The sequence below is a fragment of the Psammomys obesus genome, unplaced genomic scaffold (assembly GCF_907164565.1).
Source record: "Psammomys obesus unplaced genomic scaffold, mPsaObe1.curated_primary_1811, whole genome shotgun sequence".
Taxonomy (NCBI): Eukaryota; Metazoa; Chordata; class Mammalia; order Rodentia; family Muridae; genus Psammomys; species Psammomys obesus.
In genome coordinates, this window is record NW_026585644.1 from 13,760,902 (window position 1) to 13,788,631 (window position 27,730).

General features: G+C 44.0%; 1 protein-coding gene and 1 pseudogene across 1 annotated transcript in view; both read left to right on the forward strand.

Moving 5' to 3' along the window:
- Positions 1 to 27,730, forward strand: part of Sntg2 (syntrophin gamma 2) — a 218,490-nt gene that overhangs the window by 90,392 nt on the left and 100,368 nt on the right. The window contains exons 5-7 of the mRNA XM_055624844.1: positions 5,669 to 5,712; positions 5,813 to 5,854; positions 20,918 to 21,005. Of these exons, the coding sequence (XP_055480819.1) occupies positions 5,669 to 5,712; positions 5,813 to 5,854; positions 20,918 to 21,005 (174 nt within the window). The remainder of the gene's footprint in view (positions 1 to 5,668; positions 5,713 to 5,812; positions 5,855 to 20,917; positions 21,006 to 27,730) is intronic.
- On the forward strand, positions 13,255 to 19,728 carry LOC129687069 (serine/arginine repetitive matrix protein 1-like; annotated as a pseudogene).

Sequence of the window (27,730 nt, forward strand, 5' to 3'; positions counted from 1 at the left end):
AACTCCCATGGCGAGTTCCCTAGGGTAGGCAGTAGTGAGTCACCTTCCCAACAGGAGACCTCCTGGTCCTCCCTGTCCCCATCTCTGATGGAAATGGAATAATTTCCCATCTTACTTAATATTTTTTTGAGCCAGGGTTATTGAATGCGTGATTAAATAGAAAATAATCATTGTGGTGGTTGGGTACTTACTGTAGTCCTGTGACTGGACAAAGTGTGTCGGGATTTCAGGGGCTGTAGGGAACTCCTGGGGTGGCAGACGATGAAGGGCCTAATTGGTTTCTGTCTGCGAGGCAGAGCTAGCGAGAGTCACACCACAGGAAAGGTTGCATGGGCAGGCATACTGCTTTCCCTGATTCACCAGAACAGTGAACACGCATGAACATTTTATTGCCTGTGGCAGCCCTCAAACAAAAAGTAAGTGAAAGACTGCAGAACTGCAAGGTTAGAACAGATGTTAGGTAAGTCGAGCCATGCTGTGCTGACATGTGCAGACGTGCTGACACTCTATTCATATTGGGCTGTGGGGGTGGGGGAGGCAGCTCAGGGTTTGGCTTGAGCTTAGCATGCATGATACCCAACACGAAAAAGAACGAGAATGAAACAGAGGCTGTTTTGTATATAGGCTTATTCTGAGAAAAATTACATTTTGAAACCACAGACTGACTGTTCAACAGTTGTGGAGCTGCTTCGGTGTTTTAAAGCCTGGATTATCTCAGGGATGGTTCTTCAGCACTTATTCTAGAAACACAAAAGGGTCAAAGATTCTTAATGCTGTTTGTTGTTTACTTTTGGCAGGATCAAATTTTAGTATTGTCTCTTTTTTTTTTCTTTTTCATAAAAAAATTATATTTAAAAAAAAATAGTTGTTCTTAGATCAACAGCTGAGCCCTACAGGCCCTAAAGAGAATGATACCCCAACCAAGGACAATGCATGGAGATGAGCTAAAACACCAACTCAGATGTAGCCCATAGACACTGTCTCCAAGTGGGGTCCCTAATTAGGGGAGCAGGGATTTCCTCTTACATGAACTCAGTGGCTGGCTCTCTGATCAGCACCCCCCCCCGGGGGGGGCCGGGGTTGCAGCCTTGCCAGGCTGCAAAGAGGAAGACAATGCAGCCAGTCCTGATGAGACCTGAAAGGCTAGGGTTAAATATAAGGGGAGGAGGACCTCCTCTATCAGTAGGCTAGGGGAGGGGCATAGAGGGAGAAGAGGGAGGTGGGGTGGGATTCGGAGGAGATGATGAAGGGGGCCAGAGCTGAGGATAAAATTTGAATAAATTGTAATAAATGATAAAAATAAAAAATGAATTTTTTTTAAAAATACAAAAAAAAAAAAAAAAGTTGTGTTCCTGTTTGGGACCAGGTTGCTCAGATGTTATCTGTGTGAGGGATGAATGTCTGTCACACTTGTGCAAAATGTGGTCCTGAGAACATTACAGTTCTAATGGAGAAGACTTAGAGAAAGAGACCCTAGCACTATGGGAGATTGTACCTACCTATGCCTGCACTGTGAGTCTAAGGATACAGAGTCTCAGGTAGCCCAGGCTGGCCTTGAACTTGCTATATAGCTGAGGATGACCTTGAGCTCACGAGTCTCCTCCTAACTCCCAACTGCTAGGATTATAGGCACATACCACCATGCCTGGCTCAAAGGTCTTAAAATAGAAATGGCATAAATAAAAACCTGAGTGCTAAAACTTGAACTATACCCAGCACAGCTGTCCTTCAGAAATAAGTAAGAAATGAGTCCAAGACAAGGGAAGCTGTGAGTGTTCGTCACCAGCAGACATACTTGCAAGAGTTGCTTGTGTGGATTACAATACAGCCTGCTTAGTTTAGTACATAACGGCCTTACTCCACAAAGATGAGCTAGAACCAACTTTCAGTACTAAAATTAAAGTCACAACCAACTCTCATGTTTGTCCTTTATAACAGACCATAGCACATTCAACTTGCTTTGGGTTTCTTTGTCTGTTGTTTCTGACTCAGGAAATAAAACACAGGGTATTATTTATTCTAGATAGGTGCTTAAACAGGGTCTCACTGTGCTACTCCAGTTTGCACTGAAGTCACTCTGTGGCATAGATCAAGGCCCTGGCATCAAACGTGAAATCTTCCTGCTTTAGCCTGTCTAGTAGCTGAGCTTACAGGCCTGTGCCACTACACCTGACAATTTGTTTGGTTGTTGTTTTAAGACAAATTGATCCCTTAGTTGGACAATATTTTTTAAATTTAATTGAAAAAAATACAAGTTCTTTAAGCTTGAGGACAATTTTATTAGAGTTTAAAATTTGCAGATCTTAGCAGCTACCTGGAGGAGAGTGGAGAAAAAGAAGGAAAGAAGAAGCCATGTTGAATTAAACTGATGTGCAGGTCAGCCATATGGACTAGAAAGGTGATTTTGAGAAAGGGTGAAGAAGAGTCAAACACTAGAAAAAACACATGTAGGATCTGGCCAGCATCTAAAGAAAGAGAGAACAGGAAAATTTGTACCTCTATGGGTCAGGACTCAGAAAGATGAGTAGACCCAATGGGACTTAGTGGTAGCTGGTAGGGACGGGGCTCTGAAGATTATTCCTAATCACCTTTCATTCAGCTAAGACTGGGCCATTTCCTACTTCACTGTGGTGGCCCCTGCCAAATCCCTAACAACCTCAGCTTTAACCTTGAGCTGAGCAGAGTCCTCACTTGTTTTCTTACATTACCTTTATTCTGAGATGTTATTAGTGACGCTAAGTACATATAACGATAAGCCATGTAGCTTTTGCCTTTTTTATGTTCTTTTCATTTTTTTAAGCTAGAATTAAATTTACACCAAGAATCATTTGAAGTTCAATGAAATAGTGGATAACACTTTAACTAAATTGCCTTGTAACTATTTTTGCATCTGCCTATATAAGAGCCTTGATCATTCTAGAAATAAAGCTTAGCGTTCCCTTTGAATTCAGGTACTGGTGGTTTTAGTAAAGCTGGTTATTGCCACAAATAGAACAAAGTAGCAGACAACAAAGAAACAGTGTGAGAAGGGAGAATGCTTGTGCTTGCATTTCCTTCCTGAAGGACAGGCAAGCGCCGCCGGCCACTTCCCTCTGTCTGTTCTTCAAAAATTTCCCACCACTGCCTCTTTAACTCCCAGGGGAGGGAGAAGAACTGCCTTTCAAGGCAGGGGTAGAGAGGCATAGGAGCCATGGGATGGTCAGCAGGCACTTACCTCTGACTTCTGGTCTCCTGACCGTGCCTTAGAGGCTGGCTAGCCCATTTTCTTTAAGGATGTTAATTCCTTTTCAAAATCTTTTGAAATTTTATTCAAGTGCTTTGCTATTTACCTAGGTGGCTGCTGACATTTTAATTTTATTACTTGGGAATTTATAACAAGGTGTCTGTGTGTACATCAGAATTGCACAGTAGTTTCTTAGGGCTGATCCTCCTGTTGCCCAGCTGGCATGGAGCAAATGGACCCAGCACAGCTGGCAGAACACAAGACCATCCAGTCTGGAGGATATAGGAAGTAGCTGCTTCTCCCAGATGGAAGTCCTGGTGGCCTGGGAGCTGGTGCCGAACAGGGAATATGTTGAGTCAGACATGCAAGCCTCACGGCCTGAGAAGTTTTAATAAAGCAGACGTCTCTCCAATCAGATGTTATTCTGTGAAAGATGCATTAGAAGACAATGCTTTGGTATATAGGTTGCCCGACCTAGCATTCATTGTCATCTAAGGATTCTCCAGCCCTACAGAGACTACTCTGAACCCAGAAAACGTAGCACAGGTATAGGGCATGTCCTAGAAGGAAAAAACAGTTAGAGCTTAGTTTAGTGTGGGAATCCAGGTACTGTTACATCATGGCAGGAAAGAACAGGTGTAAGCATTACACAAGTAAAAGGAATGCGGACACAGACATGGGCACAGTGTAGCACAGGGCTGAAGGTGTGGCAAGGCAGGAGGGAACAGGTAAGAGCATGGCCACAGCACAGGACGCAGAGAATAAGGGATAGCACGTATGGAGATGCAGTTGTAAACATGGCCCCGGCACAGGAATATAGGTGTAGGCATGGCTGAGCATCAGCTCCTCCCTCTCTACCCACTGAGAGAATCTCTCTGTGTCACTTGATGGCTTCTGGCCATCCTGGGAACAAAACAGACCTCCTCAATATGTATCTGACAGAGATACAGGCACACACACACCCCTGAAAACTCATATACAGCCATTTCCAGGCTGTATATGTATAAATATGTGCGCAGTATCTTTTGATGGAGTTTGATTCCCTGAACTTTGAGGCTTTGATGCTGTTGTAGATCCAGATCTCACTTATTCCTCCTGGGTACCAGAGGGTTAGTGATTCTCACTGAGCCTCACCCCACTCTGCCACAGCTGAAGAGGAGTGTTGTACAAAGCCGTGAGCAGAGGGAGGCTGAGGTGTTGAGGGCCAGGGATGGCAACAGAGGTGGCAAGGATGAAGGGAAAGAGAATTTTGAGCATCTGAAGTGAGCCAAAGGGTCACAATAGGAGGTGGTCTGTGGGAGCTTGTCTATTGTAAGCTTTAGTAGGATAAGAATCTGATTACTTAGCATCCTGGCTTTAAGAGTCAGACATGCAGAAAATATACATCATTTTCTATCTTATTTAATGTTGTCAATGAGTGAAAATAATACTGACAGCTGTCATTATCTCATGATGTTCTTGTTTGGTTGGCTGGTTGGTTGGTTGGTGAGACAAGGCCTCACAGTATAGCTCTGGCTATCATGGAACTTACTGTGTAAACCAGGCTGGCCTCACAGAGCTCTGTCTGCCTGTCTCATGAGCACTGTAATTAAAGGTGTGAACCAGTACATCCAGCTGTTCATACAGTATAAAGAGAATTCCAGTGAGGGGGGGAAATAGATCATTCTTTTTTTTAGTATTTAATGAAAGACCTTAACAAATTCAAACAAACTTGTAAACAGACTTCCCTCTGATCATATATGAAAGAAAATGCTTCATGTGGTCTTACAGAATCATCTCTCCTCTTACGACAGGGAAATGTAGAAATGTTTGTGAAATTTCATTCACCTGTGTAATGCAATCTTTCCCTCCTTAATGACAGCACATTCAAGTTAAGGAGAGGGATATGCCGAATGGCGTCTGAAATTCCTTGTGTGTTGTCTGCATCGACTTAATGAAAAGTGTGAGCCAAACATTCCAGACACTTTGTTCAAATCCATTAGAGGGAGTGCTGTTTTGTGTTTCACAACACAAGGCTCTTAACATGCTTAAGATCTGTCATGCATTGATGTCACTGGGGTCTTACATTTTCCCACAGTCCCATACAATCATGCCTACACACATATATATACAAACTCTTGTGCACATACAACATACACACACATAGTAGCACAGACTGACACACATAGGCATGCACACACACGTGCATGCATGTGAGTGTACATTCCACACCTACCTACAAGCATGCTCACAGCATGCACACTTTCACACTGTTTTCCTCCCAATCGCATTCACGCTGATATGCGAACACATCAGAACATACAACTTGGGGCATACATGCACAAACACAGGCAGACACGCAAGCACATGGGTGGCAGCTATTAAACGCAATGTTGGTTAAAGCCTGCTGTAAAGAAAGGTTGCTGAGGTCCCCTTAACAATATTGCTACTTTTGCAACCCCGCAGCTGACCAGACAGAGATGTTGTTCATAGGAGACGCTGTGCTACAGGTTAGTACCTTAAACTTTAATAACTCCATTCCACCTTTAAATCTTAAGCTTATTCCTGTCAGCCACTATCCTCAAAATTCTTCATTTGTCGTCTGTTCAGGTTAATGGCATTAATGTAGAACATGCAACCCATGAAGAAGTGGTAAGTCTTACATTTGGGAAGGGGAGGGTCTCTATTTTTATGTTATTTTCCTCTAAATATATTTTTTTCTATTAACCCATGTTTATCGAAGTGTGTTCATAGACACAGCCTTAGGATTGAAAAGGAAAGCTTGAATTTGCTAATGACCACACACCAGGGACCTGAAGGTCTTCATGAGCTCTGAAGAAACCGCATCTGATTTTGCCTATTTTAAATTCAAGGGTGCAGAAATTCAGGGAGCATTTGACTTGTGTCATTGCCTAGAGGGTCACCTCAGGATGAAAATCAGAGTCTCCCAGGCTTTCATCAAGGTCTTTCTAGAACCACACAGACCCTCCACTGTGCAGTAGTCTTTAGTTTCTGACACATTGGCTCACTCCAGCATCATGACGTGGAGGGGTCAAGTGCTTGGGTCCATTTGGTGGTTGCTTAAGATGAAGTCTGCCAAAGGTTTTCATGAGCAGTTCACACTAAGAAAATGGACTCCGATCATGTTGGCTTTAAAGGACAAGAAGGATGAAAGAGACAATTCATCATGAAGCATAAAGTCTAGTGTTTGGGCAGAGAGAGAGAACCCTACTGTGCAGCCATTCAGAGTACCTGATGCCTAGTTGCCTGTGAAAAAGGGAGCATATATGGAGATGCCATTAAAGCTACATCTTGAAAAACAAGATGAGGGAGAGGAGGGTAGTACCGGCAGGACAAGCCCTTAGGTCTCATTCTACATTGCAGTGAAATTCAAATAGGCTCTTAATTAGTTAGCATTCCCCAGTGGATATTCTTTCACTCATCCTCTCACTCACCCCTGCCTTTTCGAAAAGTCAGCTCTATCCCAGTGAAGGCAAAGCTCCCACTCCCCTATCCCCACCCCACCCAGAGCTCAATTCACATGATGAACCCAGATGGAGTGTTCGCAGTCATTTGTGCCCAAATGAAGACCTGCTCAGCACAAGCAGCTTATTTATTTATTAATATCACCACACAGGGAATATTTATTGCTGTTTTCTATGTGCCAGGCTACAGGGAGATTCACAAACGGGCAGATCATAGTTTCTTGATCCCTAGAGATGTGCAGTTGGAGGTTATGATAAGCTGGGGGAAGCATGCTTGTTATTGGCATTCCAGACTTAGTGATAAGTACTGCTGTTTGTCTTCTGCAAAGTATGATTTTTTTTTTAATGATGAGAAAACATAATTGAAAGAAAGGCTATTCACTTTTTAACACTAGTAGTTTGTTAATAAAATTAGAAGCATTTATCCAAGAACCAATTTCTTGAGTGAATGGCATGTAGATTTTGAAAACATTGTTATACCAAGATTTATTTGACAGTATTATTCTTTTATCAAATCTTAGGTATACATTATTCTGTGTTACAGAATAAATTATCGAGGCACTGTTAATTATATATGTAGACTTAATTTGTCAGGATCATAACCTTCGTAGAGGTGTTCCATTTGTAAAATACCTCATACATTGCCCAGATTTGCCTTATCAATCTTACAATAAATTCTGGTTTTAGTTCTTAAAGAAAAATCATCAGTTATGCTCAGAGAAGAATCTTTCCAACATAAATCTATCTTCAAGGTGACATACTTGCAAGGTGAATCTTCCTGCTGATTTGAAAAAAAAAAAAAAACCTATGAGTTTGATGTTGATGAAAAGGCTTAAGCATGCAAACGTATGATTTAACAGGTAGTTCCTCTTTTTAGCACAACTGTGTGCTTATTTCAGACTCCTGTATAGTTTTATAGTGACTGTGGGAGACAGTGAATTGTGTATACACTCATACAGAGAAAGGAAATTGATGGTTGTCACCATTCCAAAGCATTTTGTTACCTGTGATAGTTACATAGTTTTAATTTATCAATTAACAATAAGTTTTAAAGAATTATAATAAAATGAGCAGTCGTTTTCCTGAAGAAGTAAGCAGAAGAAAAATAAAGAATAAAAACGGAAGCAAAAGCTACTGAAATGGAACACAAGAAATAATGAGAGAGCTAAAAAAGACAAGCCTGTGTGCAGGAGCTGTCCGTCACACAGCCATGCTTCTCACCGTTCCTCCAGCTGTAATTAAGATAACTGGCTGCTTTAAATATCTTACAACTGCTTAGGGAGACTTGGATCTAGACACAGATGCTCCAAGACAGCTACTAACATGGAAGAGACTTCAGTCACAGATGTTTCGGATAAAGCACAGTTCACAGCTTTGTTCCAGGAGACTCTGCTTAAGTCATGGCTACTTTAAATAACCTGCCAGGGCTACTTGATTTACCCATAACTGTTTCAGAAGACCCAGAGACAGCTCAGCCATCCACCCATGCGTTCAGTGACTTCTCTGTAGCTCTTCCCAGTCTGGAGGAATTAGAACCCCTCCACAACTCATGACTGCTAATGGACGTGTGTGTTTGGCTATGTAAACAGTTATCCTCTCCCCTCTCGTGGTAGCAGTCCAACAGACCTCCACATGTGCACACTGACCATCCTAACCTCACTAGAGACTTTATGATTGGTAGGCTGAGCTGAGCTGGAATCATGAAGGACAGACAGTTGCTCCAGCTTCCAGCCCAGCCATGGCAGTAGCGGCTAGAGGGTGGGTGAAGAGTTTCTGAGTAGTTAGAAACAGATTTCAGAGAGCTGTGATTTAAAACTTGGGCTGCTGAGACTATAAATACCACAAAAGTGCTGAGAAGAGAAGAGAACCTTAAAGGCTGATCATACAGAAGGCCAACAGCTGTAGAAAGCCAAGACCACAGTGAGCTGCAGGCCCCAGCACCGGAAGAACTCTAGAAAACACTGAGACTTAACTTCCTTTGGCTGCCAAGGAGATGTAACACTGAGTGTGGAGGACCCTAAAACCCTGAGCTCAGACTTGGATAAGCTTCTCTTTGCATATCTCTGATTTCAATCTGAAAAACAAACAAACAAAAAAACCCAGTTCATGATTCACAGGGCCACTGTCACTCCAAGCATGTGCTGCTACTCAGTGATGCATTTGATTCCTCTAGAGGACAAGGAGAGGAGAACACGTGTAGACACATGTTTACCTGTGTGTAAGCATGTGATATGTGTGCGTGTGTGTGACATGTGAAATCAGTAGCAGAGGGCCTGCGTTTGAAAATCTGGCAGAAGTCAACCAGCAAGACCAACTCAAGAAACCAGCTATTCCAGCCAGTTATAAACTTCTGTACTATGTGATTGATGGCTGTGTGAAAAACATGCAAAGGAAAATAGCCCACACTTGAACACCACATCATCTTTGTTTGAATGAGACAGAAGAGGACCTGCTTCTTTGAGTTGTAAAGAAAACATAAAATTGTTTAAAAAAATATAAATCCAAATATAAAAAGGCACAAATGGAACTATTTCATGCCTGAAAATGATGAATACTCCAAAGGATGTCTTCTTAGACAGTTAAAATTCAATTGTCTAAGTACGTGGGTAGATGAAAAATGTGTGATTTAAAGAAAATAAGAAGGTAGAAACCACTTCAAAGTTTATAATTATTCATTGAAGACAGTTGATTTTCCTGTGGCTAGAACTGGTTCATGTTTTACTTATAATTTGTTTAAACACAGTAACTGAATCAAGCAGTAAAATGTGCCCGACTGAAAGCAACAACCCCCAGCGGATGCTAAAATTGCATCTGTTTCCAATGCAAATGACTGAAGATTTAGAATCGCAGTGAAGCACGCTGGACCCAACGCCTGCAGGGGCTAACCTGAGGTCGGCATCTGCTAAAACAAGGGCTTCGCTGGAGCATGCATGCAGCTTCTAATAAGGCAGGGTGAAAAATCTGCATGAATGCTAAAGACTAGTTATGGAAAGCTATATCTTGGCTCTGTTATGGTATCATTCAAGGTAATGTTTTTTTTTTTTTTAATACTCCTTACTTATTTAAACAAACCCAGAAAATATTCACAGTTGCAGAGGTTCTTGTTAGATACACTGTGTGAACCAGTGGGAAGGGGGAGGGGAGCTGAATCCACAGGAACCGCAATGGAAAACCGCAGGACAGGGCGGCGTGTGGCTTTTTTTTTTCATTTGTTTTATTTTCCTTTGTTTTTTTTGGGGGGGAGTGGTGGAGACAGACATCTATTCATTTCGGCCGTGACATATCAAAGAAGTTATTTCACCTGTCTGGTTGATGCGCCAATGAATTTCTTGGGGCTACATAGAAGAACAAGGGTGACTCAGGGAAAGCTGCATCTATGCCATGTAAGGCCCACCTCAGCATGGGCGATGACTCATAAAACATAAGTGCCCTCAGGCAGCTCCTCCAGAGAGAGTTTCTCCTCCCTCTGCTGCTTTCAGAAGAGGGCTCGTGAGTCTTCCCTCTTTCTGAACTTGCCAGGCCTTTTATGTTTTCTAAGTCCTAGAGCTTCTTTCTTCACCCAGAAGAGAGTAGTTCCCTTAAAAGAAATAGCTCCAAAACAGTAGGATGTGTTAGAAGGGTACCTGAAAATCAGGCAGCATCAGCCAGTCCAGAACTGATAACATACAGAGCAGCAACAGCCAACCGCACTGCCCAGAACAAGCAGCAGGAGGTGCAAAGCTTGGCAGGACTTTGTAATGATGGGAAGGAAAGTAAATGTCCCAGATAGATAGACAGATAGATGGATGGAAGGGTGGATGAATGGGAGGATGGATGGACAGGTAGGTGGATATATATGGGCGTGAAATTATATTCATCATATATATCTGGGTATAGCACCGTACACCTTTAATCCCAGCACTCAAGTGGCAGAGGCAGGTGGATCTCTGAGTGTGAAGTCAGCCTGGTCTACAGAGCAAGTTCCAAGAAAGCCGGGGCTACACAGAGAAACCCTGTCTTGAAAACCCAAAAATTAAAATATAAAAAATCATATAGAGTTAAATTAGAAAACTAGATAATAAACATTAACGTCTACAAATATATTGAAACATATTGCTGTGAATATAAAGTTAAGGGAGTCACTAAAACAAACAAATCATACAAAATAAGCAGAGATGGTTTATGACACTCTGGTCAATCTAACACTTCATCAAAATTAAAATACTGGAGTGAAAATTAGATTACTTCTCCCTGTATAAAACAAATGGATTTCCCTATTTTCTCAGAAGCTCAGTGCTGCCTCCTTTCTTCCTGCCAACATACTGCACAACTCCCTCTCAAACCAAACTCACATGTACACACATACACACACACACACACACACACACACACACACACACACACACACACACTGATATACACTGCTCCTACATGATCACAAGAAACTTTTAAGATAGAAGGTCCAAAAGTTAGTAATTTCGGAACAGGGTAACATTCAGGGTAACAGATCCTGGCTGAGAGCAATGAGTTCCAATGTGCGTGCCAACCAACTTCCACAGTTTGTGCTCTCTGGCTACAGTAGTGCAAATGGAGGATCTCTCAACCATAGCCAGTTTTTACTTCCTGCTGGGCAGGGCCACGGGGAGATATCCATACGACTAAAATTTGTCTAGGAGGAGAGGGCTTTGTTGAGGTATATTGCTTTGAGATGAGAAGCAGAAGCATTTATATATTTGGTTTTGAGATCAGAGCTTGACAGTGAGTGTTTGAAAAGTGAAGTTTACTAGGGCAAGGGACTGAAGGATTTCTCCTTCAGGATTCAAGCATTCCGAAATCAGCAAGGACAGCAGGGGTAGCCAGGCAGACAGATGGGTACTGGAATACACGGGAAAAGATTGATGAAAAGGAGCAGGGATCAGCCAGGTTGAAGGTGTCTGGGAGGTCAACTCACACGAGCTAAATGATAGGAATTCTGCCTTGCTAGGCTGGATACAGTGAAGAGAGCTAAGATAGACATAAGGGGGAGTTGTGGGGCAAGCCAAATTTTATCAGCCTTTTGCTGTGGTCCGAGAAGTAGAAATGCCACAGGTGTGCACACAGCACAGCTTGGAGATTGTCCCTCTGTCTCAAAGTACATTGACACAGTGCTGGTCCATGTAGAGTTGCTCAGCACAGAACGGATGCATTGTGGGGCACATTCTGAAGAAGGCTGAATGGTGAGTCAGGCTGAGACAAAGCAAAGGCAGCTCTTCCTCTGAGAGTGAGTGGTTGACTCAGAGTGAAGCCAGGCTGTAAGGTAGTGTGTCCGTTGGTGGGAATACAGGGCACACCGTTCACATAGGCACTGAATGAAGATCTCTGTTTCAGCAGATGAGTGAAAAGGAGGCCTGTGGTGTTGGAAATGCTGGGGGAGAGGGGAGAGATGTCTTCTTGGGAAAGAGGAGGGGCTAGATTCTGAAGTGTCTTCATTTATGAGAGCTCAGTCACTCACAGCCACTAGGGTGAACCTGAGGCATTTTCTCTGGCTGGGTCACACAGCCTGGGTCACTCCAGTGTCTCAATTCAGAGTCAGAGGTTGAAGTCATTTACATCATCGAATCTCAATTGGTGTGAATCAGCTTGGGAAGTGGGATCACTTAGAGACCCTGTGGCCAGTTCTCAGGGAGCCTGCCCTTCCCACACGCAGGTGTGAAGGGTAGAGATGTGGTGAAGTTCTATGAACAGAGCTTGATAGTCAGCTGGAGTCCAGGCTAGCATGCTGCCCTCACTTCCATAGGCTGCTCACTCTTGGTCTCTATGCTCAAAGAACACTGATAACTGGAAAGGGGGAAACACCCAAATTAAGTATAACCAACTGGGCTCTCCTACCAGGAGCATGATATTTTTACAAGGAAGTGAGCTAGGGTGTTTTCCATGGAGGCTTCATGCAGCTTTGTCTCCTTGGGTAGCGGAATCTCCCAGACTTTGTAGAATCTGGTCTTGTGCTCAGAATGAAGAGAATATATCACGGCTCCCCCTTCTGCCTCTTCTCCAGGTATTGAATTGTGTGGCAATGCTAGGGAGGGCTGAGAAGTGGAAGAGACTCAAAGTTTAGTTCTTTTAGTTAGTCAGACTTTCTATGTGTCATTTAATGAGAGAGAATGCAGATTTTTAAAAAATCCTCACAGCTGTGCACATAAGCCGATGTCCTGATGTTTCAATTAAACCTGAGTATTGAAAACTAAACTTCTATTTAGTTACATTTGTATGAAGAAAGCAATTGAAAAGATATGTGCAAAACAGGTAAATTAAATTTATAAAAACCTGTGAGTCCCAGGGTATGTAATGGTGCATTTGTGTGTATTATGGTAAGTGTATGCACAAAAGTCTAAGCATGCAAACATGTAGATGTGTAAGTATGTATTTATTCACCATAAAACTCACATTCTTTCAAGAATACATGGAATGTTTGAAGTAGTTTAAACCACAAGGGAAGCTTAGTATATATTTTACCCTGTCAACAAAATGAACCTTGTTTGAAAGGTTTTCATGGTGGCAAGGCGCAGTACACACTGGGATAGGGAGCAAATCTCTGAGCAAGACAGCAAGATGGACTCAAGATTCTTCCACTGAACAAGTACGGAGCAGGATAATTGGTTCAGCAACAAACAGGAGAAACTCTTCAAGCAGCTGAAATTCACAAACTGCCTAGATTAAAAAAAAAAAAGAAAGAAAGAAAGAAAAAAGGTAGACACAAGCAAAGTAAATTTGGAGGTTGTAAAGCCTTGGATAACAAAGAGTAGCTGAAATCCTTGGATTTGAAGATGATGTTGATTGAATTTATATTCAACCAGCTGGATGTGAAGAATCCAGATTTCAAAATGATGCTTATCAACCTGACTGAATTTTTTGAATGGAGAAAATGCTAGAGAATTCATGAGAGAACTGCGGCCCCTGCTGTTAAGTGCACAAGAAAATATCTCCGGGACCCCTTCCATTTTCCTAGGGTTGAGGAAGGAAGAAATAAAACAGAGACAAACTGAATGAGAAAAATTGGTATCTCTTAAAAAAAAAAAAACACGATGAAGATAAAGATAAGAGGGATAAGGATGAAGAAGAAAGCAGCAGAGAAAAAGGGAGCGGTCTCCAAGCCTGAGAAGATGCAAACCCAGATCTCCTTCCCCTAGAAGATGATCTTTCCCCATCAGGAGAGAGAGAAAGTACCCACCATTACTCTTGACCTACCTGTCACAGGACCAAGAGCCAGAGCCCTTTCCCTTCCCCAGAAAAAGAGAAATTTTCAGAGTTCCCAGAACCATCAATGAGAATGAAAGCAGTGCAGGAGGCCATGTCAACAAGTAACATCCTGAAAGCTCCGAAGCCCAAGCCTGTGCCAGAGCCCAAAGACCCTTCTCCAGTAAAAAGGAAAAGACTTGACTCAGATCTCAGTCACGTTCTCGATCACCTTCTCATACTAGAACAAGGTGGAAACACAGATCCAGATCAAGATTGTACCCTCCTACAAGGCAGCCAAGCCCACGAAGGTGACCACCATCTGGAAGAATTCCAAGACAGATGCCTCTGCCACCAAGGCAAAGGGAGGAGTAGGTCTCCTGGGAGACAAGGAAGCATTCTTCCGCATCTCTGTCTGAAAGTAGTCTGTCATCCTCTTCATCTCGTTCCCAAAGAGGCAAGAATCAGCAGTCTTCATCTGGCTCTGGCTCCTCTTCCACCTCAGAAGATAAGAGGCCCAGGAGAGCCCATGTCAAGAATGGTAAGGTAGGCAGGCTGCAAAGACATTCTCCTTCTTGGAGTACCTCTCTGTCACCTCAAAAGTCCAAAAAGAGACTTCCTCCCGGGGTAGAAGGAGAAGTCCCTCCCCACCCCCTGCCAGAAGGCAAGATCTCCTTCTCCAACTCCTCTTACCCCTCCTCTTCTGCCCCCTCTCCCACTTCTTCCAGATCTACCACCCCACCACCAAGACAAAGGACTTCCTTTCCTCCCCCCCTCATGCTGCTCCTTTTCTCCAAAGAAAAAAAACTGCCTCGCCCCCACCTTTGCCCAAGTGAGGGGCATCACCATCTTCATCACCAAAGCACGTCCTCCCACTCTCCACCTCCCAAGCAAAGAAGCCCTCAGTCACCAAGAGATGCTCACCCTCCATATCTTCAAAGCATAGAAAAGGATCTTGCCCAGGCCGAACCACCCAGGAAGCTGGGTCACCACAACCAAACAAAGGTCATTCTCCTTCACCATGGCCAAGGGCTCCTCAGATCTCAAGTCCTCCTCCTGTTTGAAAGGGAGCACGAGCATCACCCTAAGGAAGGCAGTCCCCATCTCCAAGTACTAGTCTTATTAGGAGATTATCCAGGACACCTCTGAACCTAAAAAGATTTTAAAACAAACAAACAAAACAAAACAAACAAACAAACAAAAAAGACTGCCATCACCAAACCCTCAGTCTGTAAGAAGGGGTTACATCTTCCCTACCTGTCTCTGGGTCTCATGAGCCAGAAGCTAAAAAGTCTCCAGTACCTCCATCTCCTGTGCAGTCTCAGTCACCCCCACCACAAACTGGTCACCCACCGTACCAGCCAAAAAGGCTAAAAGCCTAACACCAAGGCTGTCCCCTGCCAGGAATTCTGTTCAAGAAGGAGGTGGGGGGTAGAAAAAGAAGAAGAAAGACAAGAAACACAAAAAGGATAAGAAACACAAGAAGTCCACGCACGCGCGCGCGCGCACACACACACACACACACACACACACACACACACACACACACACACAATAAAAAGGAGAAGGCTGTGGCTGTAGCCCCCGCAGCTCCTGCAACCCCTGCAGCCTTTTCTGCTGTGGCAGCAACCACAGGAAGAGCCTGTGGCCACACCAGAGCCCAGGAGGAGACTGAAAGCAAAGCTGAAGCCCACAGCCTTGATGACTTAGAAAGGAGCCTGAGAGGGGGAAAGCCCCTGGAATCCACACGGAAGGCTCAAGCATCCCATGGTCCCCAGTGGACATGTTTGTTACATTGTAAATTTTATTTGGTTTGTACTCAACTCAGTTTCAAAATTGCTAAAATGTGTTTGAGCTTTAGACTATAACACTTCTAATCACTGCTAGGTTGAAGTTCAACGAGTTTTAAAAAGGGGGGGGGATAGATTTACATTACAAAGGTGTCCAAGGTATATTAGTATATTAGTGACATTTTTCCAGTCACATTTAGATTGAAGTATGTTAAGCCAAAAAAGTAATATCTTTTTTTAAAAGGGAGGGGGGCTAAATATTGTTGGCTAAATCTTGTGGTTCATTGAAATGCCCTTGCCTCTCTGCAGAGGTTTTGTGGTTTTTTGTTTGTTTGTTTGTTTTTCCCCTTTCTGTTGAATCTTAGCACCCATGTAGATTATGCTTCCAGCCTTGTATAGCTTGCCTAGAAATGAGACCACGGTTGAAGAGCCACAAAGGTGTGAGTGTGTGTTTTAATGCTGCAAACACTCCTGTTGCCTGTGGAGTCTGCTGACATGTCAGGGTCTCAGAGAGTGGAGGTGCCGCTCATGGCTGCTGGAGATTTTGTCCCTGTGTGACAGGTTCATTAGTTGATTTGAAATTCTGGAATCTCCTCCTCTTTGGGTTGTTTTGTTTTGTTTGCTTCTCCCCCCTTTTCCTTCTCTTTTGTTAAGGCAATTCACTAAACCCAGGAGAGACCTTTCAGTTATATAAATGTGTTCAATGGACCTCCGTGGCTCCCACTCCTAGCTTTTCCTTCCTCGTCCAGTGTGCACATACTGAGGAGCTCTTGCATTTGGCTGTCTGGACTTGGACATAGTGACTGGTTTCACTTGTTTTATTTTATTTTTTAACTAAAGCTATATAAAGCTTGTGGATTAAACAGAATAAATCTCTAAATTTAAGGGAAAAAAGAAAAGTTTTCACATTTCTTTAATATAAACCGTTAACCAAGTTGAAACACATAATTTTATTTTTAAAGCATGAATTAACACAAACATATCTTACGTCAGAACATAGAAGATATAACTAAGCTACACCTCAGGGTTAGGTAGCTGCTTTTAAACATGCAAGAATCTCAAAAAAAAAAATAATAATCCATTTTCCGCAGCAGGGATTTAAAGCAGAATTAACAAGGAATTTAAACGAAGGTGTGACAAAGACAGAGAAGCAAGTTTATAAAAGAAGAGCCATGGGAGGGTGGGCAGCACACAGTTAGTAACAGCACTTGTTAGCGGCTTTCCTGCTAAAAAGACACCAGGCAAGGCCTGTGAACCCAGCATCAGCAAATCCCAGTGCCGGACCCACTCTGCAAGCCTAAATCAGGATGGTTCTGAATCAGATGCAGGAGTCCAAGAGGAGCCAGAAAATCATGAACCTGTGATGTTTGTTTTAGGCAAAGAAGGCCATTGGCCAGAGTTCAGGGCATGTATCTGCTATTGTGAAACAGAGGCATTGTAGTAAATAGCCTCACTCGGGCATGCCACGGGTACTGATGCACTTGTGTGGTCACTGGGCAAATGGGTACCCGTGAAATTTTACAGATAAGGCCAAGTTGCCCTTGAGATCAGAGACAGCCTTTTCTGAGACTATTTCTGGATAGACACAAACTTCCTCACAGTGGCCTGGAAGGTTGAAAGAGCAGTGAAAGGTACGCATTCTTTCATTGTATTTTAAATCCTTTTTGTATCCAGAATTGTGCAGTGACTCTTCTGAGACTGCCTCATGTCTACCCGTGTTCCCATGAGTAGAGCACCCACTCATGTCCCCAGGAGTCTAGGGGAGTCTGTAGAACACTACGCTGAGATCCCAGAGCTCTCACTTGGGTCATCATCAGTCCTCACCTATAGGCCGAGTGTTCGTGTCCCTTTGGAGGAGGGGCCCTTGGGAGGTGACCGTAGGATCATGAGGGTGCCTCTCTCCATGGGTGGACAAGCAGTCTTCCCGCTGCAGGACAGCGTGTCACCGGAATCGACCCTGCTGACAGGGCTAACTCCAGGACCCAGACCCTGAGAGGGAAATGTCTGGTGTTTGTTTGGGTCTGGATAAGCTGAGAAGATAGCTTTGGGTGATCACATGTGGGAGAAAAAAGAAAATGTGGAATCCTCTTTAAGAAGGCTTACCCGTGAGGACGCGGTTAGAAACCAGAGTTGAGAACAGCAGCCTGTACCCAGTGGGCCCAGATGGGTATACACTCCAATCAGGGATGTGGCCCAAAGTGGCAAAGTCTCCAGGGAACAGCAGCAATTACAAAAGGCAACTGTGGTTACTGTTGGCAGAAGCAGCTGCTTCCAGCCCCTGTCAGTACAAGGCAGTGATCTGCCAAGGGAGAAAAGCTGCAGGTCATTGCAAACATGGCAACATCTGTGGCCAATACTGAAACCTCTCCACGCCCCACCCCACCCCCACCCCATCACTGCCCCGCTCCACAGACAGGCTTTGACCTAGAAGAGAAGGATTGTTAGTGAGTCAAGACCTGTGTCTCACTCATATATTATTCTGAATTATCAGGGCAATGTGAGCATTTTGAGATTTGAGAGATGGAAAAATGTCACTAACCTTTAATTAAAATAAAGTTCTTGAATATTTCAGGCCACATTGCCACAGTCTTCCAGATGGCTCTGTTACTCAGACAGGATTATCTATCAAGATACATATAAACTCATATAAATATGTGATCACAGATTTTAATGCTTCAAACACACTTGCTTTGCTGAAGGGCTCTAGAATTCATTAAAGAGATTTAAGTTTCATTTTATTTAATAATTCAACAGGGACACACACATAACACACACACACACACACAAATATGCAGAGCAAACCAGCCAGGGTGCAGATCCACAGGACCACTGTGACCTGGTTGTGCTGTGTGGGGAGTAGAGAGAGCTGTTCAAGGCTGTGACGATCTGGGTTCCACAGGTCTCAACAGGTCCTGTCCCTGATCTTTGGAACTACCCTGCACTGGGCTCTCAGGACCAGGGTATCACAGTGGATGCCCACTTTTGAGCCTTTGTGGCCATCCCCTGACCAGAGATAAGGCATGCTGAGGTGAGACTTACAAGGCAAGCCCTTTGCTGCAACCAGAGGATGCAGCCACACTGTACTCTTCCTACCCACTCCTGGATGTCACCTGCCAGGGAAAGACAGTCACGATTTCTTGGACTAGCCAAGGAGTAAGCGCTGATGGGTCATCTCCTGAGAGAGGTACCAAGCAAGGAGGAGCCTCTTCCCTGTTCAGTTCAATAGAATCCTTGCTTGGTGTGAGGCCCACCTCTTCTGTTTGTACAAGTAGTTCTTGAAGACAGGGGCTGGACATTTAGGGGCTGGTACCTGTTTTAGTGAGTGAGGTAGGTTTAGTGATGTGTCTCTCCTTTTACGCCGTTTGTGTACCTTTATCTGAGCAGCAGGTAAAGGAATGTGGTGGAGATAGGGACATAGGATTAGGTTGGCTTAGCCTGGGAATCTTGGAACATAGGAGGCAAGTTAGTAGTCAGGACCTCATGGATGCAAGGAGAATATACACCTCATATCTGCAGCATGGAAACTATAAATACCTGGTCACTAGCAAAAACTGTAAGGGGAGGGACATCCAAATTCTTGACAAGTGTGGACAGGGGTAGGGTGGGGCTTCGGCAATTCCAGTGGAAAAGAAAGAAGGTGTGAGGCCATGGTCCAAGAAGGCCTAAAGATATGGCAGGACAGTCATGTCATGGAAGCAGTCTAGAACAGGCTCTATTCAGCACAGAGAATCTGGTGGGCACAGAACATATGGTCAGTTTAGAAGGTCTGGCCAACTCAAGATCTGGTCAGCCCAGAGGGTATGGTCAGACAGTGCTGAGTTGGGTAACCATGCCCATGAAAGACAAAAGAATATTGATGCTAGAGGCCAAAGAACCTTCAACTGTCTCTGTTCACTCTTCAGCCTGTCGCCCCTCCCTCACCAAGGAGTTTAAACCAATATTCCATGCTGTCACTGTCCAAATGAGAACTGCTGAGGGTGATGTAAAAAGAAATCGGAGAGTAGAAAGATTACAGAAGTTTTGTCAGAAACAGGTGAATGTTCAAGGAGACAGTGGATGAGCCTTTGACTGGTGAAACTCTGTGGTCACAGACTTTGTCAGGCTCCAGTCAGTCCTAGTAAATAGATTTATAGCATTCAAACCAATAGTGTTTTACTTTTGCTTGTTTTGTTTTGTTCTGTTTTCCAAGACAGGGTTTTTCCGTTTAGTCGTGGCTGTCCTGGAACTCATTCTGTAGACGAGGCTGGCCTTGAACTCAGAAATCCCCCTGACTCCGCCTCTCAAGTACTGGGATTAAAGGTGTGCACCATCGCTGCCTGGCTAAAGTGTTTTAATAAAATCAACTGAAGCAACAAATACATTGTGTACAAAAAAAACTGACTTTTAGGCTCTCTAAGTGATGGATATGAGATGTGTAGTAAAACCAAACCCACATGAATAGTTTGAGGTTTCAGTGCAGAGTGTCACATCACACTTTAAAGACACCTATCCTGAATGGGGATTGAGCATCTTAGCCAAAGTCCTCTTCTTGATCAGCTTCCTTAGGTGTACAGATTTTAGCATGTTTATCCTATATTATACACAGAGGAAGACAATGCAGCCACTCCTGATGAGGCCTGATAGACTAGGATCAGAGGGAAGGGGAGGAGGACCTCCCCTATCAGTGGAATGGGGGAGGGGCAAGGGTGGGGAAGAGGAAGGGAGGGTGGGATTGGGAGGTGAGGAAGGAGGGAGGTACAGGGGGATACAAAGTGAATAAACTGTAATTAATTAAATAAAAATAATTAAAATAGTACTGTCATCTGGAAAAAAAACAAAAATAAATAAAGACACCTATCCTGTTCTGAAGTTAAGGTGATGTCTGACCTTTGAAATTATATGGTGATGTCACAGTCACTCAGCTGGTTTATCTTTTGCCAGTGTGTGACATTTGGCTATTTGTACCAACAAACTGACTTCTCATACACAGGACTTTACTTTCTGGTAGGTTAAATCACTACGCATGCAAGCACCCTGTGGATAAACATGGCTGCTTTTGATGTCCACACGTTCATAGACAAAGCACAAAGGCTGTGTACTCTTACGGATGCATAGCCACCATCTCTAGCCTAGTTTAGTCCTATAGGGTTTCAGGATCTCAAAGATAATCCTGAAACAAATTCTTAAAAAGCAAGACATAGCCATACAGACTATTTTCCACGTGTGTCTGATTCTTCTGTAATAGTGAAGTGCTGTTCTCTCCTGAACAGGTGCATCTTCTGAGAAATGCTGGCGATGAAGTCACCATCACTGTTGAGTATCTCAGGGAAGCACCCTCATTTCTGAAGCTGCCCTTAGGTAAGCGGGAAGGGGTGGCTCTTAGGATATTGTGGAATTTTCTTACTTCCCACATCATTTATCCACTTGCCTTGGTATAAATCATTTCCCAAGCACATGTTTAGAGAGAAGAATGATTCAGACTGGCAGAGGAGCGCAACAGGTTCCTAAGGCACTCCAGACATCAAAGTCAGAAGCAACTGTCTTCCTTCACGTGAATTCTCTGCTACTGTGTTCATGTACTCTCTCTCTCTCTCTCTCTCTCTCTCTCTCTCATGTGCACACACATAGACACTAAGACACATACACATTCACAGACTTACACACACTAGCACACAATTACACACTCACACACAGTCACACAGACTCACACATGCACACACAGTTATCTTCACATACATTCATGTGCATATATCTAGGATGGTTTATAGTCATGTCTAGGTTGACCTCGTATTAAGTATACAGCCCTGTCATGCTCTTGTACATTTCAGAGTGCTGACCATGATGGGGCAGAGCTTGTGATACTCTTCATCCAGGAAGGTCATGATAAATATCAAGCCTAGAAAGAGCCCTTTACTGAGCACTGTTTGTGACTTGAATTTTTTCTCCATAGCTGTTTACATTTAACAGAAAGCACTGCCCTTTCTTGGGGGGGGGGCAGTACAGGTATGGGCTTTCTCTTGGATGCTGTCTTCTACTTCTAGGAAAGCTATCAAACACAAGGTTCAGCCTCCATCAAGCTGACATTTTGCTCCTGCAAGTGTGGGGACAGCTGCTGATAGCAGCAGGAACCTGTCTTCCTTTCCCACCCTGGCTTACTCTCCCCTCCATCTTCTTGCAGGAAAAGGTGGCCCCTTCTCCCTGGTCAATCCTGCATGCTCACTCACCCTCTTTCTCTTCCATTACAGTAACCATGTTGTCAGCATCTCCCTTATTTTGTGTGTAAGTGGCCTGGTGCTGCTCCTGAGGCCTTGTCAGCTGTAGGGTCTGACCATGCTGCACCCATTTCATACTCTGTCAGAAGACCCATTAGACTCAGACCTTCTTTCTAGCCTCATTTCCCTGGGATCATTGAGGCTGTCATCTTCAAGAGACTGCAGGGAGTCGCCATGATATTTGCTATTCGTGGAGAAATCGGTACCTCACTACTGTGCAGACTCATGGTTAAGAGTTGCTACCTGCCCTGTATCCATGAGGATTACACCCTTGTGAAATGGAAAAAGAGCTACAGGTATCAAGTTCTTGGGGATCCAAGGGTAACATGGAAGGGCTTCATCTGTAGAGGATCCCAGAGTAAGAAGAGAAGATACCAGAAACAGAGCAAAGATGAAAGGGAAGATCACAGCTCTCATTGTGGAATGCCCCGAGGGATGCTAGGGATGCTCCCGTGTGCACAGAGACAGGGGTATGGCGATGCCTATGATCAATCACTCAGAGACACCGGGGGGCTCCAGCTTCCCTGTGTTACCACACATCAGGATGAGGATTCTGATGGTGTGGGCAGGACATGAGGAGGTGATGCAGGACTCAGTACTTTATCAGTGTTACCAGGGAGGTTTGAAGTGAAAGAAACAAGAATGAGAAAATGATGGGCAGGATGATGGGCACTATTCTCTGTTGGGTCAGCCATTACAATACAATCTGTCCATCTGCTCTCCCTTGCTCCATGGCCAGTCAACTTACAGGGTACACCAGGGACAGAGTGGACTGAAGTACAGAAACCAAGGCAAGAGACAAGCCCTCAAATCTGCCTCCACTGATCTGGGGACAGCAGATGTTGTGCTGGGAAGGGTGCTGGAGGTGACAGATCTCCCTGAAGGAATCGCCTGTACCCAGGCAGACAAACTCTTCACCCAGATTGCCATGTCTGGTGCCAAGATCCAGTGGCTTAAGGATGCTCAGGGGCTGCCTGGAGCAGGCAGCGGGGGTGGGGCAAACACTGGAGCAAAACACTGGAGCAAACCAGTAGCAAAACACTGGAGAGAGCCCAATAGCAACCCCACAGTGGGGAAAGAATCCCAGGGTCAGGCACAAGAGTCAGGGCCCCACTTGTTCATGCACTCAGGAGTCCCACAAAAATATTAAGCTAAGTGCTGTAATATGCATGCTGAGGACCTGGTACAGGCCCTTGTAGGCCCTGTGCTTGCTTCTTCATGCTCTGTGAGGAAGCTATTCCACTACTGTGAATAGCCGCCACTTGGACCTTGCTGCCTTGTACACTATAGTGGCTGTGTTCCCCAGCCCCCTAGCTGCCCAGAATGCTTCCCTCCATCTCAAGAACTCTGTGAATCACTTCAAACTGTGAGTGTCTAAAAAGAACTAAGACCTGAGGATTCTGGGGAGAGCTAGCTCCCAGTATATGGAGGAGGGGAGAGACTGGCATGATAGGAGTGGGGGCTGAGCTGAGGGAGCCAAGACAGAAGGACTGAGCCAGAGCCTGCCTTAGTAGCCGAAGAGGGAAGCAGATAGATTCTCACACCAGCATGGGACTTCTTTGCCATGGCTCCCCTTTTCCCCTTAGTTGGTCCCTTTCTGTCTCCCTCTCCTTCCCATTCTCTTCTATCACTTTTTAAAATCTCTTCTCCCACCATGAAATTAATTTCTGTCATATTTTTTGGTCAAATACAATTGAGAGAGTCTCACATTCCCCTCTTCTCCTGTTTTGTCACCATCCCAACCTCCCTTTCCTTTTTGGGTCTTCATGAATATATTTATATGGACAGAATTAAGAAAAATAAATTGATTTCCCCATTCTCTCACTTTCCCCATCTTTTCTCCCCAAACCCCACAGAATTAAAACTTGGGATTCCCCCCATCCCCAGAACACGTGTATATTGTTTATTTGAAGTTTGTGCCACAAACTTTATTTGTGTAAATTTTATTTAATCTGGTTTTTTGTTTGGGGAATTACTTGGGGGGAGGTTGGTTTTGTTTATAAATATAAAATAAGCAAAAACATGTTGCTGGACATCAAAAAATAAGGGCAGGACACAGAGAGAGAGAACAGGAACACAGTAGAGTGATAAAAGAGGGCAAATATGAAAAAAACGGGGGAAGAATTATAAATAATACTTTTCAGCATTTCCTCTTCTTGGCCATCAACTCAGAAAATGAAGTCAGGGGCAGGTCTTGGTAGTTGGGAAGCTGAGTCAGGAAATATGTCTGTTGGATGTAAACAGAGGTTCTTTAGCAGGATGTGAAGTAGCAGCGGTGTGCCTAACAGAGTAGGATACAGTGATGGGCAATCCTATTGCTGTGGATGTGGTGACACATGGATCATGAAGGACAAAAAAATGTCTGCCCTCTCTGAAATTCCAGGGGAGGACTGGGTTTAAAGAAGAGGTGTGCATTTCTCAATGGCCCATGCCTATAGCAAAACACTGGAGAGAGCCCAATAGCAACCCCACAGGGGGGAAAGAATCCCAGGGTCAGGCACAAGAGTCAGGGCCCCACTTGTTCATGCACTCAGGAGTCCCACAAAAATATTAAGCTAAGTGCTGTAATATGCATGCTGAGGACCTGGTACAGGCCCTTGTAGGCCCTGTGCTTGCTTCTTCATGCTCTGTGAGGAAGCACATTTGCACCTTGCACAGTTGATTTAGCAGACCTTGTTCTCCTGGTGTCCTCCATTCCTCTGGCTTTTACACTCTTTTCTGTTTCTTCTTCCATGGGGTTCTCTGAGCTCTGAGGGGGGGGGATTTGATGTAGCCATCTCACTTAGACTCACTCTCTCTCTATCTCGCTCTAAGCATCACTCCTAACAGATCCTCTACCTACCAGTAGTGCCACAGACTGAGACCACGCCTTTCAGCACATGGTCTTGGAGGCACGTGTATCCAAACCACATAAGGATGGTGGAAATTTCTGAACTAGAAGTGATGGAGGGGGTTTAAGGCTGTGTACAGGAGAGGCTGTACCCACCCCCAGCACTGTTGCCCACAATGTAGGAGGTTGATAATGGTGCTGGACAATTGTTTCCGTCTCTTTCTTGCACAAGTAGAGTGCATAGCAGCCTACCCCCAGGCAAGTGTCTTTCACCTACTGTGTGGACCTAACTGTGCGCTCTGAATGCACCTTTGTGCTGAGAGCCTGGCCAAACGGACAGCAGGAACCACATAGATGACAGGATACGTGCGTAGCATTTCTTACCTCCTATTAGAGGCCAGTAACCTTTCTGGCTAGAGAGAGATGGTGAGTGTTTGGTGGCTGCCAACACTGGTGGAATGGGAAGAGTAGACCTGAGAGCACAGAGATTTCAACACCTGTTTCTTGAAAAGGAAATGGCACCATTTCCCGTGAAGGATACAAGAGCCTCTCATACCCAGGAACTTTAAAGTAGCTTCTATTCAAGGCTTGGCTGGAATCTAACAGCTTGTCCCCTAGCCTTTAGTTAGCTAGGAACTCATTGGAGCCCCCTTCCTGAGGACCAGTGCAGAGCTCAGCCTCTGTGAATAGACCCTCTTGGAACTCCTAGACACACCACTGCTCAGGCCAATGCTGAGCTCCAGGGATAGATGGCAATTTTTCCATTAATTCTATAAATGTCTATTCCCCTTTTATTTTGTTCTTTACAACCTAAAACTGTTAAATCTTAGTATCTATAAAACTTTAAACACAAGGGCCATAATCATTCCACAAATCCATGCAAAATGGCCTCTGGTGAATACGGGTCTCTGAGGTAAAATTGCTTCTCCCTGAGCAGACTCTGTTGGGGTGCTTGTTTGTTTGAAGCCAACATCTGTGCTCTAAAGTGGTGATTGCTGTTGTAGAAAAATTCCCAATGTACTTGTAAAGAAAATGTCCATTTCAGCATTTCTTAAATTGATATTAATTAAAAAATAAATACCCAATGAGACTTAGTGAACAGACCTGTGTATTTTTCCCAGACTCTCAGACACTTGATGTTTTTACACAGATAGACTTTGCATATTGTTTAGTATTTCACTGTGTCATATGCCATCACCACTGATTAAATGTCTTAACACTCTACTGCCCAAAAAGGTCCCAGCCACTAAAAGCCACTGCTTTCTGCCTCTGTGGGTTTGCCTTTTCTGGAAATGTATATCAATGTTGTCATACAATTTGTGACCTTGGCCTTCAGTTCCTTCCACTTAGCGTGATGTTTCTGAAGTTCATTGGTGAGCTAGTATGCATCTGCTAGGGCTACATAGCTCTGCTTTATATGGATGTAGGGCATTGCTCCATCCACTCTTCAGCTAATGTTTCTATTCTGGGCTGTTATGAATTATGCCGCTGTGAACATTCATCAACAGGCTTTGTTTGGACATCTTTGTTAATAGTCTACCTAGAGAAGGGGATTCTGGGTCCTGTGGTAATGCTATGTTTGGCTTAGAGCATCTGCCAAAATGCTTCCCTCCGTGGCCCTGCAGCTTTGTGTCTAATCAGTGCAGTCATGGAACTTTCGACAGAATATAGCTCAGTCCCTAAAGGAAGAAATTTTAGAACTATTGATTATAAATATTTTTCTTTGTTTTTTTATAACAACTATTTATAGAATTAATCATTGCAAATACCAGGCTAGGGTGATAGTTCAGTCAGTAAAGTGTTTGTCTTGAAAACATCCTCTAACAGCTGAGCACTATTCCATTGTGTGAATGTGCCACAATTTCTGTATTCACTCTTCAGCTGAGGGACATCTAGGTTGTTTCCAGATTCTGGCTATTACAAATAAAGCTGCTGCAAATATAGTTGAGCAAAATTTTTAGGCAAATGTGTGGAGCTAGAAAAGCTCATCCTGAGTGAGGTATCCCAGAACCAGAAAGACACACGTGGTATATGCTCACTTATAAGTGGATATTAGCCATATAATTTAGGCTGAACATACTAAAATCTACAGACCTAAAGAAGCTAAACAACAAGGAGGACTCTAAGGAGTATGCTTAAATCTTACTCAGAAAGGAAAACAGGATAGATACCAGATGAAGTAGAAGAGAGGGAACAAGACAGGAGCCTACCATAGAGGTCTTCTGAAAGACTCCACCCCACAGGTTATCAAAGTAGATTCTGAGATTCACAGCCAAACTTTGGGCAGAGCACAGGGAATCTTTTGGCAGAATGTGGGATATAAGGACCCAGAGGGGACAGGAGCTCCATAATAAGATCAACAAAGCCAAAAAATCTGGGCCCAAGGGAGCCTGCAGATACTGATACACCAACCAAGGACCATGCATGGAGAGAACCTAGACCCCCTGCTCAGATGTAGCTGATAGGCAACTCAGTCTTTGTGGATCTCCAAGTAAGGGGAGCAGGGGCTGTCTCTGTCATGAACTTAATTGCCTTCTCTTTGATCACTTCCCCCTGATAATGCAGCCTTGCCAGGCCACAGAAGAAGAGGATCCAGACAGACCTGATAAGACTTGATAAGCTAGGAGCAGATGTCATGGGAGGAGAAGTAGACTAGGGTAAGGGCGTAGAGGGGAAGAGGGAGAGAGTGTGGGTCTGGGAGGAGATGAGTAAGGCTAAAATCAGGATATAAAATGAATAAATTAAAAAATATTTTAATAACAATTTGATGTTTGTGAAGACATTAGGAAATGGTGGATATAGGATATATATGGGGTTAAGAAACTTCATAGTCTTCTAGGTAAGTGTGTAGATAAGGAAAGGTGGTCATTTGGGTCCATACTCAGCCATGAGAGAGAAAATTTAGGATGATGCATCTTTCTTATGTGTTGATGCGTTTCTCTCTCATATATACAGGGATTGTGCACTAACACAATGTCCGC